The sequence below is a fragment of the Morus notabilis genome, unplaced genomic scaffold (genome assembly GCF_000414095.1).
Source record: "Morus notabilis unplaced genomic scaffold, ASM41409v2 Scaffold340, whole genome shotgun sequence".
Lineage (NCBI taxonomy): Eukaryota > Viridiplantae > Streptophyta > Magnoliopsida > Rosales > Moraceae > Morus > Morus notabilis.
In genome coordinates this window covers 97,029-109,138 of record NW_010361284.1, presented here as the reverse complement: position 1 = coordinate 109,138, position 12,110 = coordinate 97,029, and the positions used below count along the sequence as shown (strand labels likewise).

General features: G+C 34.4%; 2 protein-coding genes across 2 annotated transcripts; one reads left to right on the top strand and one right to left on the bottom strand.

Moving 5' to 3' along the window:
- The first annotated feature begins 2,096 nt into the window (after positions 1 to 2,096).
- LOC21388174 (pentatricopeptide repeat-containing protein At3g53170) lies at positions 2,097 to 4,623 on the top strand. The gene is made up of 2 exons (XM_010099142.2): positions 2,097 to 2,569; positions 3,201 to 4,623. The coding sequence occupies exons 1-2, from the start codon at positions 2,225 to 2,227 to the stop codon at positions 4,320 to 4,322; spliced, it is 1,467 nt and encodes a 488-aa protein (XP_010097444.1). The 5' UTR covers positions 2,097 to 2,224; the 3' UTR covers positions 4,323 to 4,623.
- Positions 4,624 to 5,602: 979 nt separating this feature from the next.
- On the bottom strand, positions 5,603 to 9,520 carry LOC21388173 (aluminum-activated malate transporter 9). The gene is made up of 6 exons (XM_024166273.1): positions 9,189 to 9,520; positions 8,925 to 9,065; positions 8,427 to 8,696; positions 7,645 to 7,781; positions 7,370 to 7,516; positions 5,603 to 6,434 (listed from the first exon to the last, which is right to left on the bottom strand). Exons 1-6 carry the CDS (start codon positions 9,412 to 9,414, stop codon positions 5,802 to 5,804), a joined length of 1,554 nt encoding a protein of 517 aa, XP_024022041.1. The 5' UTR covers positions 9,415 to 9,520; the 3' UTR covers positions 5,603 to 5,801.
- Between the last annotated feature and the right edge of the window lie 2,590 nt (positions 9,521 to 12,110).

Genomic DNA, 12,110 nt, shown 5'->3' with positions numbered 1-12,110 from the left:
GCTTGGATTAGTAGATTGCATTTGCTGCGTAACAAACTCATTAGTGGGAAATTGCCCTTCTTCTACATTGTGTTGGGCATCAACGGGAATACCACTATAACCAAAAGGATCCATTATAAAAAAATAAGATGAATTTGATAGACACTAGAGAGAGAGCTTTAGAAAAATTGTGAGAGAGATTGAGAGAGATTGAGAGAACTTGAAAGAGATTGAGAGAGATTGAGAGAAATTGAGAGAGATTGAGAGGGATTGAGAGAGTTTGAGTGAGAAAAATGTGTGAGGGATGAGGGGTATCTATAGGGAAATTTTGGGGTTAAAAAATGATTTTTTTTCAAAAAAAAAAACGGGATAAAACGGCTAGTTTTTTGAAATTCGGGTTCGGGCAGTCGGGCAAACTGAGCAGCTCGGGTTTTCGGGCAAAATTAAAAAAACTAGCCGTTTTCGGGCAAATCGGGCAATTCGGGCAGTTCGGGCAGTTCGGGCAACTCGGGCAACTCGGGTTTTCGGGCCGAATTCGGGTAAAAATTCAAAAACCTAGCCGTTTTCGGGTATTCGGGTAATTCGGGCACCTCGGGCGGGTCGGGCAGGCGGGAAAAATTCGGGCAAAATTCAAAAATTCGGGCTTCGGGTCGGGCAATTCGGGCACACCCAATTTTCGGGTCGGGCAGTTCGGGCTTGGTCGGAAAAATGCAAAAAAATCCCGGCGGACGGCGGTATACGGTGGTTAGACGGCGGCGGGTAAGGGGGGACATGTCAAATCCGGGCTGCCTGAGCCCGAACCCGAATTTCTTGCTTGGACGGGCGGGAATTGGGCCAGCCCGCCCGAGCCCGAAAAAATTCGGGCTTCGGGCGGCCCGCCGACCCGAAGTTCCAGCACTAAAATAGAGAGGAGGAAAAAAAAACAAAAAAGAAAAAACCTCAAAAGTTGTATTTACAATCATTATAGAATGAAAACTACAATTCATTGTAATGATCAATAAAAACGATTTAAATAAAAAGTATGAATAATTGATATTCTAACACATATACACAAAACTGAAGAAAAACAATGTAAAGCTACAATTCATCGTAATGATCAATGAAAATAATGTAAAGAAAGTATGGTTAATTGATATTCTAACACAAAACTAAGAGAAAAACAAAAAGAAAAATTTTACACAAATGAAATGAAAAAAGGGACGAATCCCCTTTGCTTACCGCATCAAAATCTCTACACGCAACGACCTCTCTAGCAGCACAATTCAAACATTTTTTTGGAGAACAACCAACGCCAAAATTCAAAAAAGAAATGAAAGAGAAACTGATATAATAGAAGACAACATCAATATTAAATCAAATTGATTACAAATATTAATTGTGGTTAAAAAGGAAAGTCAACATGAAAAATATGATTAGGAAAAATCAAATAATTGAATCAAATCACCATATAAAAAATGTGCCCAAAATAAGTTATAAGGGCATACTCGGTATTATATATGCCTTGTTAAACACGGGTAGATATTTTTATAATATTGTATAATAATATACAGTTTTAGATTCAGGGCTTTTTGTGGTGGACATTTTTATGTAAGGGAGAAATAGGAAAATAGGTCAAGACTTGAGATGAATTAAAATTAATAGGCTAATAGTTTACATAAGTTAATAAATAGGTCAAATTATTGTTTTCGTCCATAACTTGTCTGGTTATGAACCATAACTTGACAAGTTATTATCTATAACTTATCTAGTTATGAACCATAACTTGACAAGTTTATCCATTACTTATCTAGTTATGAATCATAACTTGACAAATTATGATCTATTAATTTCTATAACTAAAAAATGACCTATATATTTTCTTAAATGTCGGCCTATTTCCTATTTATGTAATTACTGTCAGCAAGTGAAGTGTGAAGAGGAGGGGGTTTGTTTCTCAGGCCCATAATCAAAACCAACCAAAAAGCCCAAAGACGAGCAACCCCAACCTCTAAGCCCAAAATCCCATTCAATATTCATTGCGGCCCAAAAGCCCAGTCATGACTAATATTCAGATTTATTTATTTATTTATTTTAATAAACATTACAGATTCATTTGGCCAACTGTAAATAACGTCCTGAAAATAACAATATCCTATGCTCCCCGCGCAATTTATCATCTCCACCTTTCACACCACTAACCTACGCCTCTCTTCTTCTTCTTCCTCCACCAATTACCATTCCCCAACCTTATCGCATCACTCCTAAGATGGAGTATCGCCTTCTGGAAGCTTCCAAGCCGGGCTTGTCGTTTGGAACTTCCTCAAGCCCCACTACTCGTTTGACAAAAGTCCGCACTGATCATTCCCACACCCGAACAACAACCCAAAAAATTCGGTGCCGCCATTTGTCGAAGCGGAGCTCCGAAGGTTCTGGAAAGGGCCTTCAGAAAGATCACAAGAAGGACCTGTCTCGGATTCTGCGAACCGACGCAGCTATAAGGAACATTGAGAGAAAAGCAAACTCCAAAAAGTATAACAACTTATGGCCTAAACCTGTTCTTGAGGCACTTGATCAGGCTATTCGAAACAACTACTGGGAAACTGCTTTAAAGGTTTGCCTTTTTTCTTTAATCTGCATTCATTTTCTTGTTGCAAATTAACCGTTTTCTGATTTGCTTACATTTTTTGTTTCTCCTCTATGTATAAAGAGATAAAAAGAAAAAAACATGTTTTGAACTTGAAGTATCATTTTGGTTTTGTTTTCGTTTCCTGGGTTCTGCTTTTATACGTGTCGAATAAAGAACATCTTTCTTTTTAAAGTTATCATTTTAGAAAAATGCCTGAGGGCACGCACCACTAGATAGAATGTGAGTAGCACTTGTGGACCCCGTGCCGCGAGACTCACTTTTATTAGTGTATGGTGTTGGACACTGGTGTCCTTACATTGTTGGTCATTTTATAACTGTTTGTAAATAATTTCCGAGAATGCATTTAGCATCATAGGGTTTCTCCTTTTTCTTTTTTCGTTTATCCACGTAGGTTGCTGAGCCTGAGATAAAATGAAATAACAAAATATAATATAATTTGACCAAGAGAGTGTTTTCACTGCTGCTGTTAAAGTTACTAATTAGCTTATGTTATAAAATTTTATTTGGGATAGTACTTATCTACCGTGGAAATTTTTTTTTTCTCTTTCCCAAAGCTATAATTGATTTTGAAATGAAAGAAGGATTGTTTTTGTAGATCTTTGAACTACTACGTCTGCAAAATTGGTACACTCCGAGATGCCAAACGTACACAAAATTGCTGGTGACGCTTGGCAAGTGCAAGCAGCCTAAGCAGGCAAGCTTGCTCTTTGAAACCATGTTGTCTGATGGGCTTAAACCGACTATTGATGTCTACACTGCCCTTGTTAGTGCTTATGGCCAAAGTGGCCTCTTGGAAGAGGCATTTTCCACTGTGGAGGAGATGAAATCGGTCTCTGATTGCAAACCAGATGTGTATACCTACTCAATTCTCATTAACTGCTGCACTAAGTACCACCGTCTTGATCTCATTGATCGTGTTCTTGAGGAGATGTCGTATTTGGGGATCAAATATAGCACCGTGACGTACAATACTCTGATTCATGGATACGGTAAGGCAGAGATGTTTGAACTGATGGAGGACTCTCTGATGAATATGATTGAGAGTGGAAGCTGCCTTCCAGACATTTTCACGTTGAATACGTTCATCGTGGCTTACGGAAATAGTGGCCAGATTGAGAAAATGGAGAAGTGGTATGATGAGTTTCAACTGATGGGAATAAGGCCTGACGTTAAGACTTTCAACATCCTGATAAAATCGTATGGGAAGGCAGGGTTATGCGATAAGATGACCTCCGTTATGGAGTTCATGGAGAAGAGGTTTTTCACTCCCAATGTTGTTACTTTCAATATAGTCATCGAGATATTCGGGAAAGTGGGAGATGTTGCAATGATGGATGAGTATTTCAAGAGAATTAAGCATAGAGGAATGAAGCCTAACTCCATCACCTATTGCTCTCTAGTTAATGCTTATAGTAAAGCCGGGCTTATGGAGAAAGTTGATTCTATTATGAGGCAAGTGCAAAATTCCGATGTTATACTAGACACACCCTTTTTCAACTGTGCCATTAGTGCCTATGGCCAGGCTGGTGATGTGAAAAGCATGCGTCAATTGTTTTCCGCAATGAAGGAGAGGAAGTGTTATCCTGACAGTATCACCTTCGCCACCATGATCCATGCCTACAATGCGCTAGGCATGATGGAAGCTGCTCAAGATTTGGAGAGCAAGATGATTGCCACAGATGACGATTCAGGCCTTTCGAAATGCCTGCCACAGTAAAACGTTACTATCTGTGGTCTTATGACACTGGGGGTCTCTCCAACAGATGGTGAATTTGTCACTTCCTGAACTTTCCCAGGCTCCAAGTTGGTTGAAAAGCAACCTCTAAAAATGGAAAGTCGGGTGATGGAAACATCTATTTCCATTATAGTCCAATGGCAAGTAGTCATGTGGTACAACTTACAGGGCTTAAAGGTCACCATTGCAAGTGATTGAGTGGGACCCAGTTCTTTTACTGTTTGTCACATGACAGTTCTCTTTTACTGATACACATATGATGATGCATCAACGTTGACTATGAATAACAATGATCGAGCTTAGAGCAATAATATAGGCTCAAAACCAAGATCAGTGGAACAATTGCTGACCATTTTGTGTTGGGATCTTGAAAGTAAAATAATCTAATGATAAAATTATTAAACATATTTTTAAAAATGATTATTGTCTGAGATGAAAACGTTTTTATTTCCATTTTTATATAAAAAATAAATTTATTTTAGAACGAGTTTCAAACGCACCCAATATCTCTGTCCTTGTGCAGTTTTTACATGTAAGAGAAGCAACTTTCTCTTCATTTTTTCCCCCTCTCATCTTCAAGTGTTTATACTGAGAAACTAAAACGAGATGCAATTTGGCTAGAAAATAAGATCTACTTATTTAAAAACGACATATAATACGTTCATGACAAGAAAAACGCTATGTCGCTCCATCAAATGAATATAAATACTTTCCTGAGCAGAGAGTGACATGTCGTTCGCCCTAAAAACAAAACCAATATAAAGTTGGTCAAAGGACATAAAACGACATGGCGTTGTTTTCTAAAATAGGTGAAGACATGTTCCTATATCTCCCTTTTTTTCTTTTTCTTTTCCAAGAAATAATGACGACGAGTGAAAAAGAAAAGAAAATAGAGAGCCTGCTCGTGCAGTTTATATCAATTCCTAATTTTCATGGTTTAGAATTGAAAGGGAAAGGGTAACTATAGTTTATAGTGACAATTTCTCAGACTCGATGTATGATTGATTTATCTGTGCCAATTTCTAGAAATGAAATTTGAACTAAAATTTCAATGCAACAATCTTTGACCTACATTAAATTTAAATGAACCAAGCTTCTAATAGAGTTAAACTAATGTTTAAAGTTTATAGTATACTAATATAGTTGATTTTTCGTTGACCTGAGATTTTTAATTTGAGATAAGTACACTTAAAAGCCGAAACTTAAGGTATAATTGAAAACTTTCAAATCTATTATGTAGATGTGATAACGTTTCCCTTATTTATATTGAAAAAGGTAACATAATCTAGGAGATTACTTATGCTAATCTCATAGGTAACTCCAACAGTGCTGGTCGGTCGTCACTCTTGATTCCGGTAATTTGATCTGGTAGATTCCTGGTGGTAATCCATTCTAATACTCCAGCGTTAAGTGCCGGCTATAAGTGGAGTAATTTTAATAAAACATATTTTGTTGATTTTTTTAATCGGTTATGTAGGTATCTGTGTAGATTTCCATGGTTACGGTCATATCAACAGGATCTCTAAACTCTGCTTTTTCACTAAGCTCTTCAAAAGAATCCACCACATTCTGAAGCCTGGCAACAAATTCAATCAAAAGCGAAGCGAACGTGGCAAGAGACAAAGCGCTCGCACTTTCGTACGTTTTGTAATTCTCCTCTTCTTTTCCCACATTGCCAATGAACAACATCCGCGAGGGCCAAGGCGCATTGTTATGCTCATGATCACTCGGCGGTGCAGAAGGCGTGCGAGCCATAGGAACAGTGCCTAAGTTAAGCACCGTCTCGCTCAATGACTCAGATCCCAGTCCATAATCACCATTTTGATGATCGTTAATATTCTCCACTTGCACTAGTTCATCATTAATATGTCGTCTTCCGATTTCCCAGCTTTCAGAATTGACTAGCAAGTAAGATCTATGGTCGATCTTCTTCTGCAACTTCTCATCTGCTTCATGAACCTCTTTGAGTATGTCTTTGGAACCAAGTTTTTCCATGTTCTCCACTTTGTTTCCAAGCAAGCGAAGGACTATTGCGCCTTCTGAGCCGACCCTCTGAAGTTCACTGCGGAATACTTGTCTCCTCTCAGCTGGAGCCTACGCGGTACACAAGTCACATGAGTTGTTAGTAGTTGCCCTGGCATGTCTAATATTATCTATTTCGACAACAATAATGAAAAATCTTGTAACGCGTTTAGTTATTGATTGAATTGAATTAATAATTGAAGCTATTGATGTAACGGGACGATATCAATTATATAAAATAATTATGGGTGAGAAACCTATGAAAAAAAAAAAAATTTGTGTCAAATGGACAAATAAAAACGACTAGAGCAAAAAAAACATAAAAGAAAAAGATCAAAACGATGTTAATCAAATACTTATTGGTACTGAGATATTTTGAAAGTATTGATAGGGTGTGTGTTTTTAATGTGTAGAGATTAAGATAATTTCTATTTTTATAATGAACTAAAATAGAAATACGAAAAGATAACAAGAAAGTTATCTATATATAGCGGTTATGATCCCCAGATCACATGTTACATTCTATTCTTTTTGACATTCCATCATCAAAGAGAGTAGAGAGAAAGTTAATGGATTCTATAGGAAAACGTGTTGATTTGGAAGGCAAACTGTACGGCTCTAGAGAGTAATTGGTCGTTATAGGTTCATGTACGCTTTCGCTTATTGGTCTATTGATTCTTGGTGATCCAACATGAACGTTCTTGGATTTTTAGGTGATGGTTTTCACCAAAGGATATTTTCTATCAAAAAGTGCTGAACTTACTCTTTTAGTGTATAAGTCAATATTTTTACCCCTTACTAGTTATTTGACTAAAATATTAATTAAGAATAAAAAGTAAGAATTCAGACGGGTACATTTTAAGGAGTATTGGTCTATTTTCCTCTAAAAAAATCTTTATTAACTTATTAGTAAAATGATCCAGAACCGTGCCCTACCGGTTTAAGATTATCCTTTTACTTACTCTGTAAGCTTTTACTCTATTACATTCTTTGTGTACATTATTTACCTGTATCTCGGAGAGAATGCATCCATGAAGTGCCATAACCATGAAGGCGCAGTGCCTCAACGCACCGCTCACTTTGACGTAGTTTTGCCACGGGTAATTGTACATCCTGTAACGTCCGTGAGGTGGTTCCCATATTGCAAAGCCTAGCTACAGATGTAGAGAATTAAAAATTCATGTCAAAAAGAGCAGTAAATATTCTCTCACGTCAAGCAAAAGAAAAAAGACAGACGACATAAATGATGAATCCGTATTGTGTCTTCCTAGTTTCATGTTACCAGAGTTTCCTCTTGGCTTGTAGATTCTACAACCGACCGGTAGCTCTTGTACAGTGGGTCCTCGGCAGCTTGGTATGTCAGAATCTTAGAAGGGATTCTCACATATTCAACACACTGAAGGTAACCATTTACACAACCTGAGAACAAGGTTGGAAAACCAATTTCAGTTCATCAAATTTAAAATAACAAGGATTATAATATTCTCTTATAGCACTGAAAATCATGTATTTCAATATTTTTTCTTATGTCAGCACACACTACTATTGTTGCAATTACAAAAATGATAATTGATAATTACAGGTAATGACATGACAACAAGATAAAAGAACGTGATCAAAATTGATAATATTTACGAAATATTTTTTCTGCAAAAAAAAAAAAAAAAAAAAAAAACTTTTTAGTAGCTCCATTTTAATCCTTTAAATGTATATCAAAATTTATCCGTTAACATACCTTTATTTTAATATTATTTTAACATGATTTTAATCAAATCTACGATAAGTTATTACAGCAGATATCTTTAAAAAAATCTCAAAAATGTACATGTATAGTAAAAGAACGTCGAGTATATTGGCAAGTATTTAGAAGGGTTCAGTAAAATACAAAAAGTAGACCCGCCCCACTCGCAGAAATGCATAACAATATTATTGCTAAGGCAGAGGCACCAATGCAGCCTTTTTAATGTTGCTAAAAAATAAAACAAATATCTCATCAACGTTAATTAAATTTTTTTTTTTTTTTTTTTTTTTTTTTTTTTTTTTTTTTTATCTAGACTAGATTACCTTCTAAGGAGGAAGCGACGCCCTTAAAATTTTTGGCGACCAAGTGATGTAGATCTTCACCGGACCAGATTGGGAAGATGCAAATGTTAATCACAAAACACACACAAGCACCCAATGCTATGAGCACCAACCGAGTCACCACTGCCTCATTGTACTGCCCAGTTCTAAGCCCGGCCACCATTAGTATGCAATACGTCAATACAAACACTCGGAACCCATATTCGTAGGGTTTCATTGTTGGGTAGAGCTTCAAATATGACGCGAAAAATGCTAATAACATTTCAAAATTAATGAGAATCATAAATTAAACCGTTGAGTCTTTATATTGAATCTTGATGTCTGTATTAAATCCTGTTAATTTTTCTGTATATCATATTCTTTTTACCAAACTTATAACATTTAAAAACATGTACTACCATAAATAAATTTCTTGCATGCTTTTTGACTTTATTAATGTTTTTTTTTTTTTGTGCATGTTAAAGTAGTGTTAATACAAACCTACTACGAAAACGCTTATGACGATTATAGCTTCACCCCACAGGTCGCCCACCAACTTAGACAGCTGCGCGCAGCAGAATGCGAGTATTCCAGCTATTAGTGTTCCTAATCCACGATTAAACCCTTTAATCAAAGTGGCACCTGCATGAATTAAAAGGGTCGTGTTAGTTAATTAATTGACAAAATTACTTAGTTCAAAGAATAATAAATTAAACTAGTACCAACAGTAGTACTTTCTAGTGCATTAATCATAATATTACGTGCCTATACTGAACTCAAACATCACAATCACGGTGAGTATTGCCCAGATCACATATTGATCGATGTCATGGTATGACTCCTTCCAGAAAATGAGCAGCGAAACAAGTGCCAAAGCCAGCCCCATTTTAAACGCGAAAATGATTTTCCGGGGATCGGAACGTCCCATTTCCCATGCTTTTCTGGCGAAATCTACCGAATCTTTCCAAAACTTGTTCATCTTCTTCTTCATGGAGTTTAGACACAAACAGCTAGTAGTAGTACTTCTTTCGTCATCTTCCTCTTCCTTAAAACTGCCTAAGATTATCAGCCTTTCTTTGCTCTTTTCCGCAATATTGTGCCCGGCAAGTGGGTCCATAGGAGATCAACTACCTGCGGAGAAAAATATAATATATATATATATATATATGTAGATGAATTCTTATGGTTTCGTTTGATATATATAGTATGAAAAAAAAAAAACAATAGTTGCACAAAAAGTGTATAACTCTTTATATATTGGCCACTAGCACAGCATATTATATATGTTATCTTGAAGCTGAGAATATGAAGCCTTAATCTTGGCTAGCTTTAAAGGTTAATTTTTGTAAATAACTTGAAATTTGATATCCATTCAAAAGCACAGTGTAATACTAAAGACACTTGCTTTAGTACTATTTGGTAGTCTCCTAAACATATAGGACTTGTTCTTTTGAGTGAAAAACTAAAAAAAAAATAATTCAAATTATAATTTTATTCGAGTTCATATTTTTTTAAGTTAAATTTGAGTTTAAACTCGAGTTCAAACTCGAGTTCAAATTCGAGTTAGGACTAAAACTCGAGTTTAAGTTTTTCCTTCAACTCGAGTTCAGAAACTCGAACTCAAATTAATGAACAGTATTTTTTTTATTCTTAAAAATGCTATAATTTTTTCGTTTTAATTCTGATTGAGATGATTTTTTTTCTATGCGTTGATAACGAAAAAATGAATAAAACCTGACCCATATATCCTATTAAAATTTTTCATTAGCATTGAGTTTTTATTAAAATACTATCTAAATATAAATTCAAGTTTTAACTCACTCAAACACAAACTCAAAAAGATTTTTATCTCAAATCATAACTTAAATGTACACAATCAAATACAAATTCAAATTACAAGTTTAACTCAAATTCAATTTAAAAATTATACTCAAATTAAATTTTAAAAGAATAAGTCTGAGTTTAGCCTACGTGATCTCCGCATAGGACGACAAATCTTTATCAAAGTTGTCAGCAAAAGTGAGACTTTGAAACCACAAAAAGAGAGAAGAGATGTGACGCTTGTAGGCCTCTCTTTGCTTTAGCTGGTTAATTGCAGTCGTTTCCTCAACCATATCCTTTCCGCGAAATCTAATCTTTTTTTGGCTAAACTCAGCGAAATCTAATCTAACATCTGTAATCTGTAATCTGTAATCTTTAATCTTTAATCTATTTCTATAACATACCTAAAATAGCCAAACTTTCTTTACATTCCTGTTTCTCCATTTACCACTTGTCAGCTCTCACTTTCTTTTATTTTGCTTTTCTAATTCTTTCTTTTTACTTATTTTTTTTGAAAACTCGTCTATAATTTATTTACTATAATGTGTTTTTTTAGATATTTTTTTTCACTTTACTCTTATTAAAATAAACGCAACTTATCCTTTTGGAGCTGACGTAACAAACTACGCGAGCCTCCCGACGAAGCCAACATAAATCCTATCCGAATAAAAAAAAAAAAAAGCAGTTTCATTATGATGGTATACCAGCCGCCTGTACTTATTTAATTTTTTTTTTTTACATTTTTATTAAAATCACCTTTACATCATTATTATTTTCTAGATAAAATTTATGATAATACATGCATTTTATTCCACTAAAAAGAACTAATATTTTAGTCATTAGATTAGCTTTTCAATGGTATGATATGGAAAAATTTTTAATATAATCTATGATCTATATATGATAAGTTATCGTCTAATCTTATCTAATCTAATCTAACAAAAATAAAAGAGCCGAAGCTCTATTCTATGGAGCTGCCACATAGCAACCCCTCCTCTTTCCTCTCTTTTTTTTTCCTTTTTATTTTTGTATTTTGTATTTTTTGTTTTTTATTTTTTTGATTTTTTTATACATTTTAATTTTTTTAGTGTACTTTTTAAAAATATATTTTTCTCACTCTACTCCTATGAAAGTAATTTTTCCTATATGTTCTTATTTTATTTTTTGTCAATTGTAAAAATAATTTTCTTCAAATGTGTTCAACTTCATTTTTTTTTCGTATAATTCTTATCATATAAAATGTTATCTTTACGCATATTTCTTTTTTAAAATAAATTTAAAAATCTTTAAATAGTTATATAAATGAATTTTTTGTTATTTAATAAATAATAAACTCTTCAAAGGTTTACAACACGACAACATAGAACATGTTAAAAAATTAGTATATAAAAAGAGTTGAAACTCTTTTCTCTCATACTGCGACATGGCATCATCTGCTCTCTCTTTTTCTTTTTCCCTTTTTTTTTTCTTGCTTTCTAATCTAATATAGGTAGGCCTCCTTATGCCCTTTTTTCTTTATTTCTTTTTTTTTAATTTTACTCTTTCCTTTTCTTTTTAATTCTTTTCTCACCTATTTTTGTTTTGATTTCTTCTCAAGTGCTCTACGCTTCTAAGCATTTTAACTTTTTTATTACATATTTTTTCAAAATACTTTTTTACCTCAATATATTTGTATTAAAACAATTTCTTTTAAATATATCTTTACTTAATTTTTTTTAATATTTTTCTTTTCTTCAAAAACTCCTTTCTTTTTTCTATCTATTATTTAACATCTAATCTAATATATATAAAAAGAGCCAAGTCGCTTTTGGACTTGTTTTATAAGGAGGCCACAAATTTGCATTCTTCTTCTTCTAACTTTTCCTC

What these genes read in the sequence shown, in the direction of transcription:
- LOC21388174 (XM_010099142.2), top strand. Translation starts at nt 2,225, where the DNA reads ATGGAGTATCGCCTTCTGGAAGCTTCCAAGCCGGGCTTGTCGTTTGGA. An exon ending in ACTGGGAAACTGCTTTAAAG is followed by an intron (nt 2,570 to 3,200) that starts GTTTGCCTTTTT and finishes TTGTTTTTGTAG; the next exon opens with ATCTTTGAACTACTACGTCT.
- LOC21388173 (XM_024166273.1), bottom strand. Translation starts at nt 9,414, where the DNA reads ATGAAGAAGAAGATGAACAAGTTTTGGAAAGATTCGGTAGATTTCGCC. An exon ending in GATGTTTGAGTTCAGTATAG is followed by an intron (nt 9,066 to 9,188) that starts GCACGTAATATT and finishes TAATTCATGCAG; the next exon opens with GTGCCACTTTGATTAAAGGG. An exon ending in GCATTCTCTCCGAGATACAG is followed by an intron (nt 6,435 to 7,369) that starts GTAAATAATGTA and finishes TGTACCGCGTAG; the next exon opens with GCTCCAGCTGAGAGGAGACA.